Source organism: Galeopterus variegatus, unplaced genomic scaffold, assembly GCF_000696425.1.
Source record: "Galeopterus variegatus unplaced genomic scaffold, G_variegatus-3.0.2 Scaffold2665, whole genome shotgun sequence".
NCBI lineage: Eukaryota > Metazoa > Chordata > Mammalia > Dermoptera > Cynocephalidae > Galeopterus > Galeopterus variegatus.
The window spans coordinates 19217-44047 of NW_007728776.1; the positions used below are offsets into that span (position 1 = coordinate 19217).

General features: G+C 39.1%; 1 protein-coding gene across 1 annotated transcript; it reads right to left on the minus strand.

Moving 5' to 3' along the window:
• Positions 1–24825, minus strand: PDIA3 (protein disulfide isomerase family A, member 3; the record flags this gene model as incomplete). Its single annotated transcript, XM_008582534.1, has 13 exons — positions 1–445; positions 751–808; positions 1437–1516; positions 2593–2721; positions 3268–3376; positions 4163–4345; positions 5029–5154; positions 5479–5595; positions 8913–9042; positions 10762–10869; positions 15535–15652; positions 16949–17027; positions 24695–24825. Coding segments are annotated over 13 exons (1482 nt in total), but the record flags the coding sequence as incomplete, so codon positions are not given.
• Positions 24826–24831: the final 6 nt, after the last annotated feature.

A 24831-nucleotide genomic window follows, 5' to 3' on the forward strand; every position in this document is an offset into this window, starting at 1 on the left:
AACAGTCTAAAGGGGGCTCATTTATTATCACTTCCAAATGTACAAAAAAAAATTAGAAAATAACCCCCCAACTCAATTCCCCCCACCCCCACATTTCCCCCAAAACAAATAATTTTTCCCCAAACCACAAACATGAACTGGTCCTGGTATTTCCATAAACAGTGCAGCTAAGAAATAGTTTAGAGAAAATTTAACAGGATTCAGATTGTATCCATTCTGTCCTCTCAGCCCTGAGAGGTAAAAAATCCCATATGGGTCCCAGTCCTCCCCAATGGTTTTCCCAACTCTGGTGGAAAGGTCCTTTTACAATGTGGTTTGTTTGGCTGCTGCTTTAGAGATCTTCCTGTGCCTTCTTCTTCTTCTTGGGCTTTTCTTCTTGAATGATAGGGGGGTTTGTAGCTTCTCGCTGTAGATAGCTAATAAAATCACTTAATTCACGGCCACCCTAAAAACAGAAAGATTACTCTGAAAATTTAACTTTTTAAAAACCTCTGATTTCCCCCACCAATAGGCAGAATTTTGAGTTTGTAAAGGCATATTAGCAACCAAGTATGAGGGTACTTCAAAAGGTTTGTGGAAAAGTGGAATTGAAACATAATATAAATCTTTCCATGAACTTTTTGAAGTACCCTTGTATACTGACAATGACAGTTGAAAGAGTTTCCAGTTAAATAAACCCAGTTAAAGAACTGGAAATGTACAAATGTGTTGTGTATATTTGTGGGGAGATAGAGCAATGAATGTACTTACTTCATATTTCTTTGGATTTAGCTTCTTATTGGCTGGAGAGAAGTAGATGGTAGGAAAACTGGGGGGAAAAAAGAGTTTACTAATTTCAAGTTATAAAGTAACTCTGACATATATACTTCAATAAATTTCTGAGAATAATTTTTCTTCATGGTTTGCAATCTGATGAGATACTATTCTCCATCAGTGGCTAAATTACATCCTATCATAACTCAGGAATATGAGCGCTCACAAAATTTCTGCAGCCACGTAGGTCCACAATGCAGAACTCTAAGTCAAGAAGGAATTAGTAGGGCTGACCCATGGCTCTCTTGGTAGAGTGTGGTGCTGATAACACCAAGGCCACGGGTTCGGATCCTATATAGGGATGGCTGGTTAGCTCACTAGGGGGGCGTGGTACTGACAACACCAAGTCAAGGGTTAAGATCCCCTTACCAGTCATCTTTTAAAAAAAGAAGGAATTAGTGAGCCTGTCCTCAATTAGAATATGAAGATCCCCAAAACCAGTAAAGAAATGGTTTCCTAGCTTTTTTCCTACCAATTGACTGGACAGGGATGGCTAGTTAGCTCAGTTGGTAGAGTATGGTGCTGATAACACCAAGGTCAAGGGTTCAGATCCACGTACTAGTGGGCCACCAAAAAAAAAAAAATATTGCTGAGACACTTTTGTTAATTTTTAATCTACTTACCCCCTGACTTCATACGGAGAAGGCACATCATTGGCTGTGGCATCCATCTTGGCTATGACAATATTTGGGTCTTTGCTGAGCTGTTAATAAAAAGGTTAGATCTTTAAATTTCATGTTTTCAGTGACCGAGGAACATTTAGTCAATTCAGGACTTAAAACAATCTCATTCTTCTCAGATAGGAAGAGTGGTGGCACTTGCAGATAGTACCTAACATTCCACAAACTTTTCTTTTCTCTCTTGGCTCCTATATGTATGACTCATACATACAATCTCCTTCAAATTTACCTGGCATTACAAAGGCTGAGCCAAGTGTTTCAAGATGAAGGAACATATGGATTCATATAAGCTGTTACCAAAATTCAGAAGCTCCTAGATATTTTTAACAATCTTTTTTTCTTTTTGGTGGCTGGCCGGTATTGGGAACCAAACCCTTGACCTTGGTGTTATGAGGGCACACTCTAACCAACTGAGCTAACCAGCCAACCCTAACCATATTCTAGATTGAGTCTGAGGAGTGTGCTATGGATCAAATGTGACCCCCAAAGGTTCAAGTATTAGAAATATGATCTCTATTGTAATAGTATTAAGAGGGTTGGAAATCTGATTAAAATGTTATTTGAAATGTGGGGTCTTTATTTAAGAGGTGATTAGATTGTGATGACTGTGCCCCTGTGAATGGACTGATCCATTCATGCAGTAATGGGTGTGGTTGTGATGACTTCATAAGGAGAGCAAATGAGGAGGTTTAGCTCTATTGCTCATGCCATATCTTGCCATGTGATACCCTGCATCTCCATGGGACTTTGCACCAAGAAGAAAGCCCTCACCAGATGTGTTCCCTGGATCTTGGACTTCCCAGCCTCCAAACTGTAAGAAATAAATTTTATTTCTTTGTAAATTACCCAGTTTTAGGTATTCTGCTATAAGCAACAGAAAGGGACAAATAGAGTGGAAAGTTAAAACAGGTATCTGAGGCACTGCACAGGCTACAGACACTAGGGGGCAGTCAAGAGAAAGTGAGTAAACAGTAGATAGTGGGAAAAAATCTACCAGTTCTTTGGAACTACACTAATTAGGGTGACTAATTAGCCAATGCTGAATATGTATGTAAACTTCTCACTCAAATTTTACCTTTAGAATAGGATTCAAACTTACCTTCTCCCCCAGTTCTTTATACTTGGGCTCCAGATTCTTACAGTGACCACACCAAGGAGCATAAAATTCAATAAGCACATCTTTATTTTCATTATTCACTATTTCATCAAAATTCTCTGCTACCACTACCTGGAAAACACAGAAGATTCTCTAGTTGGTAAGGTGAGATGAAGAATAAATTCACAAGCTAAATTTACTTCTGGACCTAATCCCTCACAAATTCAATGTGTTACCACTGAAAATAAATCATGGAAATCCAAATCACATTTGCAGACTATATTAAATACGTTGCCATTCCCTAGAAACCAACTCATTTCCATATCTTTCACCTGTTCAACTATGTTCAGGAAGTCACAGGAAATACAAGTCCTACCAAACTGTTCCTTAAAATAACTTCAGAGCAACAAAACTATTCTTAGCTTGCTGTATCCCACAGAGTAATCTAGCCCTAATATAAATTCCATCAAATATAAAATCCTGTGAAGGTTTTATACTCCCACCCCTACCGAACATTATGAGCTCTGCTAATGCTTATTTTATGACTCAGGGGGATAAGGACAAAAAAAAAAAAAAAAAAGATAGCCAACAAGGTCTTCATTTAGACCCAGATGTTTGGAATAAAGAAATGAAGTGAGGCAACTGCTCATAGGTTTAGTGAGGCTATGAGCACCTCACCTTTACAGGCCCATCATTGCTCTCTGGGATAGGCTCAGATTTGAGATATCTCTTCAGGTTGCCATCAAAGTAATTCTGCAGGAACCTCTCAAGAGCCTTGCCATCACGCCTGCAATTTGAAAGACAAGGATCAGGGTTTGTTAATTTACTTCTACCACTGAGAGGATTAAAAGCAGTTTCTTTGAATAGTTTCTAAGTATTTTAATTTCAAGTTTAAGGCTAAAAAAAAGGGAGCTGTTACCTCTCAAAATGCAGAACTACTGACTGAACAAAAAGCAAACCACCTCTATTTTTAGCATGTTCTTTGTGGATTAGACAATTCAAAGAAGGAAGAAACATTGGTCTTTTGGAGATTCAGTTTTGCAAAAGAACCAAATCTCATCCTGTTGCTCTGTGTGTACCTACAGTATCTTGTTTTACTTATTGGCTCGCAAAGATTTTTCTTGTCTTAATCTCCCAAAGTTTCAGAAGGTGAAGGTAAACCTGTTTGGGATCTTAAGATCTTTCCAATTCCCTGAATTTACTTTAGGCTCATGTAGTACTCCAGGAAAAGACATTCTAAAGTAATGGAAGGGGGTTGGTTTGAAATTGAAATCCATCTCAAAGAGGCTGTCCAACCTTCTCTATGTACTACTTCTAATGGTGGTGGAGTAGAATCAGGTAAGAATTCGAACCTGCCATTCTTTTTTTTAATTTTTAGAATTCATTAAGGATTATGATCCTTAAAGTGCATATAGTTAAATTGAGAAAAATAACAGTCAAAGGTCTTGACTAGAAGATAGAAGACCCATCCTCATATTGCAATGTTGTTCTTTGTAATTCCTCAATAGTATAAAAGGCTTTAATAATTTCCTTGCAGAATCAAATCCCAAACCCATGCTGACTAGCAACTCACGAGAACTCCTCCTGCATGACAAACTTTTCTCCTTTAGCAGTTCTGATAGCAACAACAGGAATTTCTCCAGCAGTGTTTTCCAAGCCAAAATCAGATAGTTCATGGCTGAAGGTTTTACGGCTAGCTACAGCAAAGTTGAGTTTGTGTCCAGCATCCAGGAACTTCTTTGCTACCATCATCACTCTGTGAGAAACAAGAGATATATGTGCCTATACCAAGGTAGTAAAGCACTTCAAAACTAAGAAGCAAGAGACTAGCAAGCGTAGACTAAGTTGTACAGTACACACAGCCCTCTGGAATCAGTCTATATTTGTGTTCTTGGGCACAGACACAGGATTATGGTATATTTCAATGTCTTAACTGAACTTCACTGCCAAACTGGTGGTGCCTAATCAAATGGTCCATTCCTACTGAATATCACTGTATAATACAGTTGTGAAATTTATTGCAGGTATAATGACTGATCTAAAAAGAAAATTTTTAAGGATAAAATTCATGGACAGTCTCAATGGGCAAGTGGGCACAATGTTTTAAGTGCATTTTACATCAAATTTGCAACTTTTTCTGGAAGGTTTGAAGTCACTGTGTCACAAAGCAAAGGAACACCTACAGAAGACATATTCCCCAAATTTTGGAAATAGTTATATAGTTTTCAGGAGTCATATGTTCCCATTGTCATCTGCTCTTACATCACATATGGTAATGGGATGGTTAAAAGGGACTGTTTACTTTAGGTAAACTTGTTTACAAAGTGAAAACATGATTTTTTTTTTTTTTGGTTTTTGGCACCCTTGAACTTGGTGTTATAACACCATACTCTAACCAACTGAGCTAACCAGCCAGCCTGAAAACATGATTCTTATTACCTGTTTCTCCAGTAGTTGGAACCCTTAGCATTCTTCTCATAGTCCACATCATAGTAAGCCACAAGTAAGTCCTTGCCCTGTATCAAATCTTTATTGTCTTCTGTCATGTGAGGGCAGATACCAAAACTGAAATGAAATAATCCGTTATCAATGTAGGCAGGCTTACACCTACATTTTGGAATTATCACAAAATAACTGATAAAGGAAAGAAATTTTCAACATTTAGGACAAGTACTGAGCAATACTTATTATCTTATAGGACCACAATAGAAGTTGTAGGGCCCAAACGTTACTGCCTTAATATAAACAAACTAATATTGTTAAAAACTCTTGAATCAAGGCTATTTAAACCAAAACATGGCTTTGCTTAATGACTGAGGTAGACAAACGAAAAATGAAGCAAAAGAAAGAAAGAAAAAATACCCAGACAATGCATAAAGAGGTACTCACATGTTTTCCTGGATAAACTTTTTAATCTTGCCACTGGTCATTTTCTGTTCTGCATATGCCACAGTCTTGTCCTCAAACTTGTTAATCAGATGTGAAGGACGAAACAAAGTGATACCCCTTAAAAAAAAAATCTTAGTATGTAGATAGCAGAGGAACTGTCTCCCATCATTTTTTTTCCTTTTTTTTTGTCTTTTTTTACTGACTGGTAACGGGATCGCAACCCTCAGTGTTGCGCCCACACCGTGCTCAGCCAGTGAGCAGGAACCGGTCCCCGGTAAGGGCGCGACACCAAGGGTTGCGATCCCGTTACCGGTCAGTAAAAAAGACAAAAAGGAAAAATAAATAAACCTTGAGTTAGAAATAGAAAGTTAAGAGAACTTGGTTCTAATCTTAGCTTCACTACTAATTTCAAAGACCTTGGACCAAGAATCAATTTAATCCTTCTGGGCTTCAGCTTTTTTGTTAGCTCAAAAGGGAGTTAGAGCAAATAACTTCCAAACCTTTAAAAACAATAACAAAGAGAACCCAACTTACCCAAAAGCCCCAATGTGTACAATAAAATAAAGCAGAGTTTTCTTCTATTGGAAGGTAGCTTGCCCTGCCACTCTCCTTAAAAATTCACCTCTCTCTTGGGCCGGCCCTGTGGCTCACTCGGGAGAGTGCGGTGCTGATAACACCAAGGCCAAGGGTTCGGATCCCACACAGGGATGGCCGGTTGGCTCACTGCGCGAGCGTGGTGCTGACAACACCCAGGCAAGGGTTAAGATCCCCTTCCCGGTCATTTTTAAAAAAAAAAAAAAAATTCACCTCTCTCGTGGGCCGGCCCTGTGGCGCACTCGGGAGAGTGCGGTGCTGATAACACCAAGGCCAAGGGTTCGGATCCCACACAGGGATGGCCGGTTGGCTCACTGCGCGAGCGTGGTGCTGACAACACCAAGTCAAGGGTTAAGATCCCCTTACCGGTCATCTTTAAAAAAAAAAAAAAAAAATTCACCTCTCTCACACAGTAAGACGTGAGTACTTCACTAGAGAAAACATCTTTAAGATTCCTTCCAGTTATATAATGTTATATATGGCTGGCCGGTTAGCTCAATTGATTAGAGTGCAGTGCTGATAACACCAAGGTCCAGGGTTCTGATCCCCCTACCGGCCAGCCACCAAAAAAACCAAACAAAGAACACAAAACCCCCCCAAACACCTAAAATGTTATAGGCAGGTATACAATTATAATATTTAGCTTACGTTCATTAGAAATTTCTTTGTTTCAGATTTCTCTATCCCAATAAATCATGTTCACAAAATTTTCTCTTACTGGTACTACTTTGCCTCTCACCTAAGCTAAGCTTTCTTCAAATCCATTGGAACACCTGAAGAAGCAAATTTACAGCCTTTTGTTCAGCTAGAACTGCACTTCAGGTTTGGTTCTGAGTCACAGGCTTACATCTAGCACCAGCTTACAAAACACCATTATTCTAACCACCAATATCTTGCCTCTAGCTTCTCCCTCATTCATTCCTCCTCCCCACACTACACACACTCACACACAATTTTTGTCACTTGTTTTTGGCTAGGTTTTAGCACCTTCAGGTCCTTATATCCCTTTCTCATTCTTCCAATATTAACCATTAACTAACCTTCTGTCAATTAAAACACAGGCATTTTCATAGAACACAGGAAAACTACAGAGCAAACAAGAACTTAATACAAACAGGCTGGGCAAGCAAGAATCAGAACAAGGCTAAAATTCCTTTAAAAAGCATAATTACCAATTTCAGAGCAGTTATTCTCAAAAATAGAAATCAGGCAGTTCCAAATGTGATCTTTAATGTTGCCTTTCTGTACACATGAAAACCTTAAGAAAACCTTCACATGAGGTCTTCGCAATAAGATTTCTGATTAGAGGTTAACAGACCAATTTAGATGGCAGTGTGACAGGCAGCCACAATGAACAAATCAAAGGTTAACAGAATGACATGTGGTGTGCTTGTTAATGAGCCACAGGTGGTTCCACATCCATCTATATACCTGCTGTCTCTCATTCTAAGTAGTAGTAGAGCCTAGTAATCAAGCATACCAATTCTGCAGCCAGACTCTCTAGCTTCAAATTCTAGTTCTTCCACTTACTAGCTTTGAGAAGGTAGGCAAATTTACTTAACTTCTTTATGTACTTTTTCCTCCATAAAATGGGGATAATAATATCTGTCTCACAGGGTTGTAAAGAGGATTAAATGAGTTAACAGCAGGTGCATGGCACATAGTGAACACGACATATTTTGTTAAATATAAACAACACTACTCCTTGACACATTTTTCTTTTTATTTTATATCCCAACCTGAGTGATCTTATCTAATACCATGGTTTTAATAATCGTTTATATGTAATTGACCTATAAATTTTTATATTTAGCAGAGAACTCTTCCTGAATTCTAGGCTAATTTATCCAACTGTCCACTGGGTATTCACCACCTGGATGACTCACACTTCTCAAACTCACTGTGTTCAAAATAGATTTCCTCCCCAAATCATCATTCCTCCCAAATGTGTTTCTCTTCATCTGCTTCCCAACTTGATGGTGACTGCCATTGAACCAGTCATCCAAATTGTTAGAAACATGGACTTATTCTAGATCTTCCCTTTTTTCACATAGCATTAGTTAGTGACTGAATCCTGTTGTCTACCTTTTTTATACCCACCCCTTCCTTTCCATTGCCACTAATGCTGTTAGACTCTCAGATGTCACCTTCAGTATAGATACTGACTGCCTTGCCTCACTCCCCTTTCAAACCACCACTATGTGGGTGACAATGACTTTTCTTCTGAAACAAAATCATATTACTCCCCAGCTCAAAGTCTCTCAAATATCTAAAAGATAAAATTTAAACTCTTTTGTATGGCACTTAAGGCCTATAATTTGGTCTTTGCTGACCTCTTCAACCTTACCTTTCACTATGACCTTGTTCACAAACAACACTCCAGCACTACCAATGGCAGGTCCCAACATGCCTAGGCTGTCTTACATCTCAGGGCCTTCACTCCTGCTGCTTTATCTGGAATAATTTTTATCCCAATTGCCACAACTTGCCTGGAAAAACTCATCTTTTAAGAGTCACCTCCTCTATGAAGCTTTTTTAGATAGTACTCCCCACCCCAGAAGAAGAAAAATCACTTTCTTTGTACTCCCAATATACCCTGTATATACTCATATTTCTATAACATGTATAACACTCAATTACACTTACATTTTTATATATATTCATGTATACACTGTCTCCCCCTACTAAATGCCCCTCAAAGACAGTTTCCAGCATTTTGCTTAAATACCTAGTAAGTGCCCAATAAACCTTTTGGAAAAACCATGCATAAAAGTCACCAGTTCACAGAATAATTACACTTGGTCCAGAGACTGACAAGGGCATCCAACTCAGTCACTTACTCTCCATTATCATCATACTCATTCACCAGAGACTCAGCATTGGTATGTGCAAATCGGTAGTTATCCCTCAAGTTGCTGGCTGCTTTTAGGAACTCAGAGTGAGCTTCACTGAATAAGTCCTTGAAAAAACCTATATAGAAAATGTCAAACACAAGGAAGAAGCAATAAGCGCTGAGAGATATTAAATCTTCTTTTTGTAGCTGGCCATAAAAACTTTTCAATTCTGTTTTTCAAAACCTTCATTCTATAATGGATAAGCATAGTGAAACAGGCAGGAGGACTGGGTCTGCTTTGCCTTTTTGTAGCTGGCCATAAAAACTTTTCAATTCTGTTTTTCGAAACCTTCATTCTATAATGGATAAGCATAGTGAAACAGGCAGGAGGACTGGGTCTGCTTTGCCACAAATACCTCAGATACTCAACATGTGTTTAGGATAAGAATTCCTCCTCTATCCTTTTTTTTTTTTTTAAGATGACTGGTAAGGGGATCTTAACCCTTGATTTGGTGGTGTCAGCACCATGCTCACCCAGTGAGCTAACCGGCCATCCCTATATAGGGATCCGAACCCGTGACCTCAGTGTTATCAGCATCACACTCTCCCAAGTGAGCCATGGGCCAGCCCTGTCCTCTATCCTTTAACGAAACATTTTTGAGAGAGCCAAGGGAGAAGATTTGTCAGGGTTCCAGTTTTAGTTCTACTTTGTCACAAGTGATGAGGCAAAGTGCTTAACTTCTTTTTTTTTTGGCGACTGGTGGGTATGGGGATCCAAACCCTTGACGTTGGTGCTATCAGCACCATGCTCTATGGAGTGAACTAACTGGCCAGCCTTTGCTAACTTCTTATAGTTTCAGGGACTATTTCAGGTATCATAAGGATTAAATTTTGACAATATGTCAAAGCCACTTCACTCTATTTTTTCTTTCTATGTCTTTCTTGTCTTTAGAACTTCAAGTCTAGAGAAGTGACTGACACATAAATGTTTATTAAATGGTAATGGTTAAATCCTTGTAAAATATAAAGAACCAGTAAAACTTAGATGATAAGAAGTGGCTTTCAGTTAAATGATTAACCATCCTTGCTGCTAAAAAGTCAACTTTATTATAATAATTAGAAGATTAAGAGAGGCACAAAAACAGCTTATATGTTTACATTTATTTTATAGTCAAATGTATCATACATCACATTTAAAACAAAACAAAGAATGCCTAAGGTGCAGAATATATCTGGCTCATGTTATTTTAAGGATAAAATGAAATACTGCAATGCTTGAGAAAGCAAAGATTGCTGTAAAAATGTAAGACAAATCCTAGCAATCTGGTCCTAAATTTTAAATTCTCCTATTATTGTGAAAATAGCAGAAACAGAGGTTTATTATTTACTTTTTGTTTTTTGTTTGGTGGCTGGCCAATACAGGGATCAAACCCTGGACCTTGGTGTTATCAGTACCACACTCTAACTAAATCAGCTAACTGGACAGCCCTAGTATTTACTTGTGTCCTCCTACCTCCAAACCTTGTTTTCATTTTTTTTGGTTTTTTCATTTTGTTTTGTTTTTTGGCAACTGGCTGGTATGGGGATCTGAACCTGTGATCTTTGTGTCACTAGCACCATGTTTTCCCAAAAGTGAGCTAAATGGCCAGCACTCAAACCTTGTTTTCAGTTGTAATTACGCTATCATATGAGTTAAATCTCAGAGTTTAAGAAGTGATGATATCCCTATTCTAGTCCTTAATTCTGTCACTTGTCTTTTTAACTGCCCCAAGGTTTCCTAGCCTGTTTTCCCAGACAGGGAGGGATTTCAAACTGAGTTCATAATTTTGTGGCATAATTAACTATTTGCTACTTACCCACGATGGAAGCATCTTTATCACTAATGAACTTCTTAAATTCTTCCTCAGTTCTGAGAGGAACTGAAGCAGGTCCTGCCTGCTTCTTTAGGTGGCTGACAATTCCATCTGAGAAATCAAGATGAAACTTATAATTTTTGAGAAGGTAATTATTCACAATTCAAAATTGAAAAGGTAAAAAAACCCGTACACAATGCATTTTTCTTCCCACATTTGTCTCTAGTCACCCAGTTTCCTCCCTATAGGATGAGAGTTCAGTTACCTGTTATTCTTCCAGACATTTTACACATAAACAAGCAATTAGATTATTCTTCTTTCTTTTATCCTCAAAATGGCAGTATACACATATGCTGTTCTGTATTTTGTTTCTGTCATTTAACATAGCTTAGAGATAATTTATATTAATATATATAAAGATGTTTTATTACAGGTGCATAATGTTTCATCATATGGATATATAATTCATTTAACCTGCCATAATTGATGGACATTTGTTTCCAATCTCTTGCTGCTACAAATGATTCTGTATAAATAACCTTGTTTATTATTATTAGGAGTATTAATGTCATTTTGCACATGATAGAATATATTCATCTGTAGGGTAAAATCCTAGAAGTGAATTAACTGGGTCAAAGGGTACATGTACTCATAATTTTTAAAACCACCCTCCAAAGAGACTTATTATTCTCTCTGTCCACTGTCAAGTAAATTCCAAATGAGTAGGGATTTTGGTTTTAGTCAATGATATGTACCTAGCTCAAAGAATAGTGCCTATCACATTAAAAACTTTAAAAAACATCCATTTTGCAAATAAATTTTATAGACAAATCCCCCTTCTCAAGCAGCACAGAGTCACCTGAAGCCTCACATTTTTCTTTTCTCTCTCTTTTTTTTTTTTGGTGGCTGGCCTGTCTGGGAAACCACAAAGCCTTGACCTTGGTGTTACAAGGCTGCACTCTTAACCAACTGAGCTAACTAGCCTTACATTTTTAAAGCAGAAAATTCAGTGACTTGGCTAGCTTGTGTAGGAGTTTAACTACATATGGGTCAAACAGGCACAAAATCCAGCCAAAACCACACTTTCCTACTGAGATAAAATGGGCTAGTTAAGTAAAAAAGTTTAAAAACTCCAAAATCTTTTTATCCCTTAATCCTAGTTGACAGACCATTATTCCACTTTCTCCTAGGGTCCACTGAACTAGTCATAGGTTCAAAATGCTCACAAGCCAGAGGCAATGCTACTTCTCCATGATAATTCTACTTCTTCCACCCCTTTGTTTTCTATGTACTCTGAGGATGTGTTAACTAGCTAAGACAGAGTATTGTTTAACTCTTTCAACATGACCGAGCATATTTTGCACTTCTAAGGTACTTTTTTCTCCTTTTGTCTCTCCATTCATAGATTTTTTTTTCTTTTAAATGTTTTCCTCGGCTCCTCCTAGAGGAGGGGTTTTATTAATAGACTAGCTGAAATTGGATAAGACTTGTTTAGTCTTCAAGATGATTGCTATTACCATATCACAAAATAAAGAACTTTAACTCAGGACTATGGTGAAAAATGTTACCTTTTCCCTGAGTATCTAAAATTCTCTGGAAGGTGTAATGAACTGCTGAGTAACCAGTTTAAGCAGGAAGGCAAAGGGCATAGTTCTTAAAGGTATACATAAACAAAATTATCCCTCCTGGCTAAAGACTACTTGCATGAATAGACAAACTACTGAATGCTGAGAAATTCTCCAGTTTATGAAATCTATGTTACAGCCCAAGTGAGAATATTTGCCTAGTAGTAGTCCGGCTGGGTCTATCTACAATTTAGTTAAGACCTGTCCAAGTTCAGAGAAAAACATTTCAGAAACTCTAACTACTAACTCTACCCCAAATTAAACTAGAAAATCTGAATGCTAACATAGGTTCTTCATTAATAATTTTAATCTCAGGGGGGAAAAAAAGGTTTTTCTCCTTCTGTGCTTATTAGAAATAACAAATTGAGGGCCGACCCTGTGGCTCACTCGGAAGAGTGCGGCACTGGGAGCGCTGAGGCAGCGGGTTCGGATCCTATTATATAGGGATGGCTGGTGCGCTCACTGGCTGAGCGCGGTGCGGACGACACCAAGCCAAGGGTTACAATCCCCTTACCAGTCAAAAAAAAGAAAAAAAAAAAAGAAATAACAAATTGAAAGCTGGTTAAACGGCCTCAGTTGGGCCAATATATTTATTCATGCATACAACAAAGAGTTATTGAATACTGTATGTGGGGAGTGTAAGTGCTCGGGATAGAGCAGTAAATCATACCAAACAATGTCTTTGTTCTCCTGGAATTTATTACTATATGTAAATTTCCAAATGCATAAATTAAAAAAATGAGATAGTAACCAGTGCTATGCAGAGAATTAAGAGGATGATGTGATAAGAAAATGACTGGGTGGCTACTTTAGGTCTAGTGGCCTGGGAAAGCCCCCCCTCAGGTGAAATTTAAGCCAGGACGTGGATGACACTAAAAAGCAAGGGCAAAGGTGAGAGAGAGAGACAGAGAGAGAGGTTTAAACAATATTAAGTTATTATTCAGTTCTAAAGGTTGTAAGTACAAAATGGGTCTCACAGGCTAAAATCAAAGTTTCAGCAGGGCTGCGTTCCCTCTGGAGGTCCTAAGGGAGAATCCTTGGCTTTTCCCGCTTCTAGAGGCTTCCTGCATTCCTGGGCTCATGACCCATAAGCCAGCAATGGCAGATTGAGGCTTTCTCACACTGCATTACTCTGACCTCCTTGTCTGCCTACCTCTTCCACTTTTTTGGTTTTTTTGGTGGCTGGCCAGTAGTATGTGGATCTGAACACTGATTTTTTTTTTTTAAATAGACTTAATTTTTTTAGAGCAGTTTTAGGTTCATAGCAAAACTAAGCAGAAGGTACAGAGATTTCCCATCTTCCCTTTGCCTCCACCTCTTCCACTTTTAGAGACTCCTGTGATAATCCACAATAATATCCCTCCTCAAGGTCCTTAAAGTCCCCTTTGCCATGTTAGGGGACATATTCACAGGATCTAGGGATTATGACATGAACATCTTTGGAAGGGGGTGAGAAGGGACATTATTCTGACTATCACACTGTGCTCTCTTTCCCTTTTAAGTCAATAGGGGTTATCTGACAGCAGTAACATCTGATATATGTTATTTTTATTTCTTTCTTTGTACTTTACTGTATTTCTTAAAAACTAAAAAATATTATTAAAAGTAAATTAATTAAAAGAATACATTTTTAAAAAGAACTTGGCACTGGGCCTGGTTCCTAGCAGACACTTCAGTTAGGCAGGGACCATGTTATGCCGAACTTAGTATATGAATAACAATCATACATACTGAAAAAAAATCCCACGTCTCCTAAAATCCCCTAACTCAACTCTTTTCTGTCACGAAAAGATATAATATGCCTGATTATTTGACAGATTCAAGATAAAACTGTCTTGATCATAGAAAAATATCAGTCCCTAGAGGATCCAGCCCCAACTTAACTTTTTAAGTATACAATTCTGTGTTAGTAAGTACATTCACACTTGCTATAGTTTGAATGTCCTCCACAAGATTTAATTGAAGCTTAATCCCCAATGTGGCAGTGTTGTTAAGAGGTAGGGCCTTCAGGAGGTGACTGGATTGTGAGGGCTCTGCCCTCATGAATGGATTAATCCACTCATGGATCGATAGATTATCATGGGAGTAGAACTGGTGGCTTCACAAGAGCAAGAGAGACCTGAGTTAGCATGCTCTTGCCCTCTCGCCAAGTGATGCCCTGGCACCATCTCAGGACTCTATAGTCTCTGCAAGGAAAAAGCCTTCACCAGATGTACCCCCTTAACACTGAACTTCCCAGCCTCCAAATCTGTAAGAAATAAATTTCTTTTCCTTATAAATTACAGTTTCAGGCATTCTATTATAAGTGACAGAAAATGTACTGAGACAACACTGCTGTACAACCAATCTCCAGAACTGTTTTCACCTTGCAAAACAAACTTTTTCTGAGGAACCACCATACTGTTTTCCACAGTGGCTACATCATTTATATCCCCACCAACAGTGCAAAGATTCCAATTTCTCTATATCCTCACTGACACTTGTTATTTTCTTTCTTTTTAAAAGCCAGTCAAATTAAGCAGTGGGCACTGACACTAAAGTTAGTAAGTTCTGATAACCCACTACAAATGGACCAGCCTATTTTCTTTTTTTTTGATAGTAGCCATCCTAATGGGTGTGAGATGGTTATCTATGTATATTTTTAAAATTTGTTTGTTGCCTTCCTCCCCTCATCCCCCAGAACATGAACTCCACAGGAGTAGGGGCCTTATCTCTTTTGTTTATCAGTAAGTACCAGCATCCAGAATATCTGGCAGAGTAGGTCCTCAATAAAATATTTGTCAAATGAATGTTGCCTTCCTCCCCTCATCCCCCAGAACATGAACTCCACAGGAGTAGGGGCCTTATCTCTTTTGTTTATCAATAAGTACCAGCATCCAGAATATCTGGCAGAGTAGGTCCTCAATAAAATATTTGTCAAATGAAAAAATGCCTAGCTAATCTTATAACTCAAGTTCATGTATTTTCTACATTACAGTACTTATATAATCCATTCATTTAGAGGGGTCTTTTGTTATCTACCAAACTGACCTCTTAGAGGAGAAATCTTAAGTCTGAAAATAGGTTGTGTAGAAAAATACATTTTCATGTTTCCACTATAAAGAACAAGGTACTTAAATCCAGCTTCCAGAATGTAATCCAGGATCCTTACCGGCAGTCCTAGGCCCATCATAAGCACCTGCTTCTTCACCATCTCTAAATATCTTCAGGGTTGGATATCCACTGACTCCATACTTATTGCAGGTATTTGTGTTGGCAGTGCAATCAACCTAAGATTAAAACACAAACTATTTTTTAAACCAAATACCGGCTATAGGTTTTTCCTATATTCCCAAAATATCAGGACTGGTCAAATCATAAGAGGATCAAACAATTCCTGGCATACATGGCACAGAACATCAGATCTTAAAGACAGACTGGTGCTTGCCTAACTACATCAGAACTGGCTAAGAAATTCTTTAAAATTTAGATCCCTAGGCCTCATACAAAATGAAAAAATTACTATTTAAATTCTGCCTCTACCATCTAAAGCAGTGGTTTCCACCTTTTTTCTGCCTCAAAATATATGAGGGATAAATCACTTAAATCATTAACAGTGGCTTACTTTGATAATTCAAGGGAATATATAGATGAGTGCACATACCCAGTAGATGAGGTTGGGTATAATTTGACTTTGCAAATCATCTAGAGTTATTTGCAAAGATAGCAATACTTGTACTACATGATCCCTGAGCTAGTGTGAAGCTGGGCTAAACCACAGAATAACAGATCTAGTGAGATCTGTCCGAAAGAAACAATTTCCATCTATTTATCCACTTACCCTGAACCAGGCAGTGCTACAGGCACTTTGCATTTATTACCTCATTTAATCTTTATAACATTCTGAGGTATAATTCCTTATGCTCTAAGATGGGTAAACCAAGGTCCAGAAAATTAATGTGTCTATATTCACATAGGCTATTCACGAGGCAGGAATTAAATAGTGATTAAACATTTTTTTTCTATGGCAAGCTACCTGACATCAGAATTAAAAGGAGTTTCCAAAAATAGCTTTATATATGTATGGACTATTTATTTGAGGCTGGCAGAGATGTGAGCTTTTAGATTGAAACAACTATGGGTTTACTACAGAATAATGACAAAATTCTGGAAGCATTACTTTAATTGTAAAAACAAATACCAAGTTTATAGTTGAACAGCTGGTTATATACTCATCAATATCCTCATATTATTTTCATATTCTCATCACTGTGAATATCATATGGCAGTATCGGGAACTCATTTACTCAATGATTTCCCTCTAACCTTAACAACTGTACTTTTACTTTCCATATTTGCACTTTAATTCTTATTTACTATGTATTTTATTTCTTATGCCAATGATTTCCTTAGTCTCACTATTTTTAATCTTTTGAAACTATAATACAACACTCTGTTGTGTATTTGCCCACAAACCAGTATACACTCTTCTTAGCACCATAAGAGCAGAGAAAATGAATGTTAATTTTACAAACTACTGTTTAAAATATTTCATATCCTTTAATGAAGAATCCACCTGTACTCACCTTTGCTAGCGGGACTATTCCTTTTAATCTGGTGGCTGCAGCTTCATACTCAGGGGCAAGCCTCTTGCAGTGTCCACACCTAAATACATACATACATACATATATATATACACATACACACACACACATATATATATATAAAAGTTAGTTTAATCCTACAAATTTGTTAATTTTCTCTCCATATATATATACACATACACACACACATATATATATATAAAAGTTAGTTTAATCCTACAAATTTGTTAATTTTCTCTCTCTAAGAAGAATCTCAAGCCATACTACTAGTTCAAACTAGAAGATGCTTCCAAAAGCAAAAACACCACCTGAACAATATCCATTATTGCTAAGGTAAACCAGAGCTCTCAGAAGGTAAATGTCCTAGCTCAAGTCTGAGATTGACTCTATAGTATTGGCTCAGTTCAGAGCAGCATCAATTTTCTCAATTAAAAGCATAACTGAGTCTTGAAAGTTGCAGTCAGATGTATTCCACATTAAAGAGGGAAAGAGCTCAAGCCCTTTTGAACAATTAATGAGGCTAAGATAAAGAACAAAATAGCAATAATCCCATTTCTGGTAGCATTCCCCAAATGAAAGTACATTTTTCCTTAGGAAACTAGCACTGTGATTCTTAAAAATATAGTGATTGAAACCTTGTAAGATCCCAAGTATGATATTAACTCTAAGAATCAACACCTGGGATACACTCTTCTCTCCTGTCTGTGGACATAAAAGCTCGAGACTCTTCAGCTTTTGGGTTCCAGGACTTACACCAAGGACGCCATTGGCTTCCCTGGCTTTGAGGCCTTTGGACTTGGACTGAGGCATGCAACCAGAATCCAGTTTGCAGACGGCCTATCACATGACTTTTGTTCACAATCACGTGAGCTAATTCCCCTAATAAATCCCCTCTCATATATTTATAACACATTGATCTGTCTCTTTGGAGAACCCTGACTAATACAGAAAACTGGTACCAGAGAACTGGGATGTTGCTTATAAGAGATACTTGAAAATGTAGAAACAATTTAGAAACTAAGTGTTGAGAAAAGGTTGGAGGAATTTGGAGGGACAGGCTTAAAAAAGCCTCGATGATGGTGAAAGTTTAGAAGACAAGAAAATCAGAGAAAGTTTGGAATGCTTTAGAGACTGGTTAAATGATGGTGACCAAAATGATTATGGAAATATGGACTACAAAGACCATCCTAAGGAGGTCTCAGAAATAAGGAGTTTATTGGAAAATGGGGCAAAGATCACCCTTGTTATGAACTGGCAAGGAACCTGGCTGCATACTGTTTACGCCCAAAAGTTTTATGGAATGTTATGATTATGGAAATATGGACTACAAAGACCATCCTAAGGAGGTCTCAGAAATAAGGAGTTTATTGGAAAATGGGGCAAAGATCACCCCTGTTATGAACTGGCAAGGAACCTGGCTGCATACTGTTTACGCCCAAAAGTTTTATGGAATGTGAAACTTAATGGTGCTGACCCAGAGTATTTGGTGGGAGAAATTTCTAAGCAGCAAAGCATTCAGGAAACTACATGGCTACTTGCAACAGCCTACACTGAGTTATGGCAAAAAAAGGCACAACATAAAGCCAAAATGTATAATTAAAAGAGAAGCAGAATGTAAAGAGTGTAGCCTGACCATGTGGTAGAGAACGAAAGCATTTTCAGGAGAAAAATCCTATGGTGCAGCAGAGGGACTAGTCGCTAAAGATATTAGCATGGCTGTGAGGCAGCCAGGTGATCATAGCCAAGAAAATAGGTGAAAGGCATTTCAGAGATCTTTGGGGCTGCATCTTCCATTACAGGCCCAGAAGCCTAGAGAAATAGAATGGTCTTGGGGAACAGGTCCGAGGTGCCCTCCATAGGCTCCCTGCCCAAGGCCACCTCAGCTGGTCCCCAGACCAGCACCCCAGCTGTGGCTAAACTGGCCCCAGGTGTGGCTGGACCCACAGCTTTGGAAGATACAAGCTGGATGTCTTAGCAGCATCCACATGGTGTTAGGTCTGAAGGTTTGCAGAATGCCAGCCTTGGGAGCCTCTGCCCTGATTTCAACAGATGCATGGAAAAGCCTGGGGGCCCAGAAAGAGATCTGTCTGAGGGGTGGATTCACTGCACAGAGCCTTCACTAGAGCAATGCCAAGTGGAAACGTGGTGTCAGAGTTGTGGCAGAGAAATCTCACCAAAGCCATGCCTAGTGGAGCCATAAGAGCTGTACTGTCATGGAAACTCCAGACTTATAGAGCTACCAGTGTGCAAGGCCAGCCTGTGAGAACTGAAGCATCACCTAAGACCAGGACAGCCATAGAATAGGAGGTGCTCAAGGACCTGGGGACCCAACCCTCACACCAGCCTGTAGAGGACATCAAAAATGCAGTCAAGGTACATGAGTCACCAGCTTTGAGATTTAATGCCTGCCCTGCTAGGTTTCAGACCTGTTTGGGGCCTATTACACTTTTCTTCTGGCCTATTTCTCCCTTTGGTAATGGGAATATGTACCCTATGTTTGTCCCACCACTGTTATCTTGGAAGTAGATAACTTGTTGCAGTTTCACAGATGGAACTTTGAACTTTTGGGGATGAAATTAATGTATTTATATGTGAAAAGGACATGAATCTTTGGGGGGGCCAGGGGTGGAATGCCTTGGGCTGAATGTCCCCCCAAAACCTAGTCCCCACTGTGACAGTGTTAAGAGGGTAGCAAATCCCATTGTGGAATTGAAAGCTGGGGCCTTGAAGGTAATTAAATTGTTGGACTATGCATTAGTGAATGGATTAATGGTGGTCAGGGGCATGGTTCTGGAGGCTTTAAAAGAAGAGCACATGAGAAGTTAGCCTCTCTCTGTTCTGCCATTTTCTGCCATGTGAGAACCCTGGGTCACTGTCACCACCACAAAGACCCTCACCAGATGTGTTCCCTGAATTTTGACTTCCCAGCTTCAGAAGCTGTAAGTAATAAATTTCTTTTCTTGTAAATCACTCAGTTCCAAGTATTTTTGTTATAAGCAACAGAAACTGACTAATACAATCATCAGGCGCTTTTTCTCCATTCCTTCAATATGACTCTCTATGACCAGAAACCCAATTTGAGGGGATAGTGGAATGGGGCCCAGAAGGCACTCATTTGAAATAGGCACTCCAGCAGCTCAATGGAGGCCTTTTCTTCTCAACTGAGTTCCAACACAGCATTAGAATGACATGTTTAAGGTGGTGAGCCTGATTTTTACAGCTACACAGTTTACTTGGCCATGAGAACTGATAAAAACATATAAACTAGAATACTTTTCCCAGAAGGCCAGCAGAAGCACCTGCTCCTCTGCCCTGAAAGACCTAACAGTCCCACAGGTACACTACTATATGCAATGGGAGGTGTGGAGGAGGGGTAATATAGTCTTTAGTGCACAACTAGCACCAGCTGTACATCATCTCCTCAAAAGCCAATGGGTTGCACAGAGATCACTTTGAGGAGGTGATGAGTTCTGTAACCTTCCCACAGACAGCAAAAATAGAAAACAGAAGAAATAGGAAAGAAACCTGAGCACAACATATGTCATAGCCAACAGTCTTGATTTATTTTATTAAGTGGTGCCATTTTATTTTACCCTTAAAATTTGTTTAAACCGAAGAGCCTATATTCTGCAGGGTCTTCAGGAGTCCTATTAAAAAATAATTAAAGACTGTAATACTACACAATGCAGTCACATACATATTTACTAAAAGTATAAAAGAACCAAAAGATAAACACCAAATTCAGGATGGAGGAGTGCATAAGATGGAGAAGGGTTACAAAGGGGGTTTCAACTGTACTGGCTTTGTTTTTTTTATGGCTGGCTGGTAAAGGGATCCAAACCCTTGACCCTGGTGTTATCAGCACCATGTTTTAACCAAGTGAACTAACCAGCCAGCCCTGGCTTTGTTTTTAGACTGAGTGGTGAATAAATAGTATTCCTTATACTGTATCTCAGAGATGCATTTTCTTCCTGAAATTGAGATGTGTTTTACAGTCATGTTATGATTTCAATGGTACCATTTCTTTCTTGTGAGAAATAAAATAAGGGTTCCTCTAATAATCAGCAACATTTTAGATGTTTTTGAAATAATGGTACTATTTATACCTCTGTATTCCTTTAATATTGCATAATAAGTTACACATTAATCATCTTGAAAAAATTAGTATACAGAAATTACAAGTGATTTAATGTAATAAAGGAACCAATTTATCTGAGAAATCCAGGTTTAGGGAAACATAATAAGGGTTCAAAGGTTTTAAAAGAATTTTAAAGGAAGTAAGAAATGGAACTGGGCCTTTAATGATTTAAGGCATCAGAGAGAAGAGGATAGGATATTTTAGATGAGGGGAATAGTAGAGCAAAGAGAAAAGAGTACTAGTAAGAATGATGCATTCAGAGAAGAGTGAAGGGCTTTTGGGCGAGAGGGGTGCAGGAAGAGACAATAAATTGTCAAGGCTGAGGCAACAGATTTATGAATTAACAGTTCATCTCAACTATCTTCAAACACTTGAAGGAAAAACTTCATATAAAATAATTATGTCAGACCAGTGGGTGTCAACCCCAAATGCATATCAAAAATATCTATGGAGCATTAAAGCAAAAAAGTATGCATGGCTTACTGAATGAGCATCTCCAGAAATCTGGGAAGGAACTGGGTGTGTATGTATGCTGCAAGGCTGGGACTGAAAACCCTAAGCATTGGCAATATCCACAAGGTCATCAAAGGCACAAAGGAAGTTCCAATGAGGCTGTGGGAGACTTCCCTCTTCAAATCCACCAGGAATGGAACTCAAGTGGCGTTTGAAAGAAATCATGGTAGTTAACACAGATCAATCAAGATCAACTTCTACCTTCACACACCCCTAGAAAAATATTAAAACACAAATAATCCCATCTACCCTCAGGGATAGCACCCAGCTGTTAACGAATTCCAACACATATTCACCCAACAATCATTACTTCATGCCTGCCAAAATGCTATTTTAGCCTCTGATAGAAAAATAATATAGTCCTTCTGCTATGGGAGCACCCATCTGGCAGGGATGACCAGACAGTATTATTGGGTGCCAATAGAAAGGTAGGATCAACCAGTTAGTTGTTCAGGGAAAGAAAACATAACTTTTGGGCTAAATCTTGATGTTGAAAAGATTGACTGGGGGGAAGGGAGAAGGGGGATTCCAAATAAAGGAATTGGCACATACGAATACAAATATTAACTATCCCATTTTATAGTATCCACATGGTCTTTTCTATACTCTAGAAACACTGTATATAAAATATCATTATTACTACTGCCCTAGAGGGTATTACACAAATCTATAACATAAGTAGATGTTGAGGACTTAAAATTAATAATGATCAACACATTTTCAGAAATTATCACAAACATTTAAATAGTGTTATTTCTCCAGAGAAATGCAGACACTCCCATTCTTACAAATTCATAGAGGATTAACTCCATAATGGAAATATTAGTCTATAAAGTTAACTGCAAAGAAATCTTTCACATTTTCAGAAATTATCACAAACATTTAAATAGTGTTATTTCTCCAGAGAAATGCAGACACTCCCATTCTTACAAATTCGTAGAGGATTAACTCCATAATGGAAATATTAGTCTATAAAGTTAACTGCAAAGAAATCTTTCACTTTCACTTATAAAATGAAAGTGGATTAAAAACATAAAACAAGAAAAAGAACTTGCACAAAATAGGGCCATTTTACTCTTAACGATTCTTTATCTGTTCCTACTTAACTTGTGAGAGAGCACTCCTGTGATCTTGTAAAAAGGAATATAGCAGTCAGAAAACATTTCCAGCTGAAGTTGTAGTAAATAAAAATAGGTGAATATGAAGATACAAGGACGCTATCAACAGGAGATTCTTTGGCTCTGAATTGCTCGTTCAGAAAGCTGATCTTTTGGGCAGGCCCCGTGGCTCACTCGGGAGAGTGCGGCGCTAGTAGCGCCGAGGCCGCGGGTTCGGATCCTGTATAGGGATGGCCGGTGTGCTCACTGGCTGAGCGTCTGCAGACCACACTGTGCCGAAAAAATAAATAAATAAATAAAAGAAAGCTGATCTTTCTTGCAGGCATTGTGGAAGAAGACCTTATCTTCTAAACCAATTAAAAGTAGACACCACAGCAGAGAGCCGCGCAATTCTTGGGATAGTTTAGTGCATGATGGGATATGTAGTTTTCAGGGAAGTATGTGCAACAATTTACATTAGGAAAAAACGCCTTCAATTGAAACAAACAATTCTGCTTTAAACTCATAGTTTAGTGGCTCACACTTCTCCAGCAATTCCTACTTTAAATTGTTGCATGACCCCTGTAGTCAAAGCATCACTCAATTTTGACAAGTCCAGTGACACCCCCTCAAAGTTAACAGCATGATTATAATTGGAAAGAGCTGTTTCTAAGAAAAAACATGAGTTCCAAGAGATGTTTAAAGGCTATCTTTTTGTAATTAGTATTGCCAGTTAGCCACAGAAATGCCCTGGACACAAAATCTGTCACAAGCTGAAAACACATCCTTTTGATTCAGGTGGTCTTAACTACAGGACTTCTAGTGTAACCCCTAACAAGTCAGCTGAACCTGAGAAGTGGAGACTTAAGTCAGAGGCAAGTTAACGTTACACAGTAACTTTGTTTTACTGATACTTCTGAATACAGATAGTTTTTAACTAAGGGTCATTGTGCCAGGAGGGGAAAAACTAAGTACTGTGATTAGAATGAATATGCAGAGCTTCCCCAAGCGTTAAGATAACCATTGTTTGAAAACAAAAACACTCAGGTTGACTGAGCCAGAAATCCTATTTGCTCTCCCCCCCCCCAACCGATTTTTATTTCGCGGTAGTTCTATCCTAAGGAATTTACACGCTTATTCAGCTAAGTCATCTGGAAGTGGAATATTTCTCCAACACTGGTTACTTTCTCATTGAAGTCTCCCCAACCGATTTTTATTTCGCGGTAGTTCTATCCTAAGGAATTTACACGCTTACTCAGCTAAGTCATCTGGAAGTGGAATATTTCTCCAACACTGGTTACTTTCTCATTGAAGTCTTTTTTTGTCACTTTTCGGAAATCCTAATTGAAACTGACAATTTGGACAGACTCTACTTTCTTTTTGACAGAGGACTCTGCCGGTGCTGAGAAATAAGTGGTCGGCTTAATGTAGAAATCGTACACCACGCGATGGACAAAATAATTGCCTGTCTCAAGAATGCATTTATGACCATTCTGCAGCCACTGAGTGACCTTGGCTAGAAACCAATGGCCGTGGGGCAAGAATAAAGGAAATATACTGGGGACCCTGGACCTCTGCACTTAGTGGAACGTTCGCTTCCACTATAAGGCTCTGGGATGCCTCGTCTGTAGACTGGAGAACATTAACACTGACTCATCCAGAAACTAAAGATATCTATGAAGGGGAGGAGGGGGATAGTTAAACCCTGTGCAAATAGGAAGTGCCGCAAGAGCACCGAGGTAAGGATGTGGCCCTACGTGAGAGGAGCCTTCGGGTTTTCCTTCTCGGGTCTCGCTCCCAGGGGATCCGCACCGACTCTCGAGGCACCTCCGGCTTCCGGTAATGGGAAATCTGCCGGCCGCAGTCGGGGCCCGCAGGAACTGTGGACGGCGCCGGCGCTGGGTAGGCCCAACCGTTCCCCCGCCCTCGCCCCCGGCCCAACCCGGCCCTCACTTCCCCGACCCGGCAGAGTGGCCTCACCAGGGAGCGAAGAACTCGACGAGCATGAGGCCCGCAGAGCCCGTGTCGGAGACGCGACTCTCGAAGTTGTCGTCCGTGAGTTCCAGCACGTCTGAGGCAGCGGCGAGGCGGGCCGCGGCGAGAAGTAGCGCCACGCC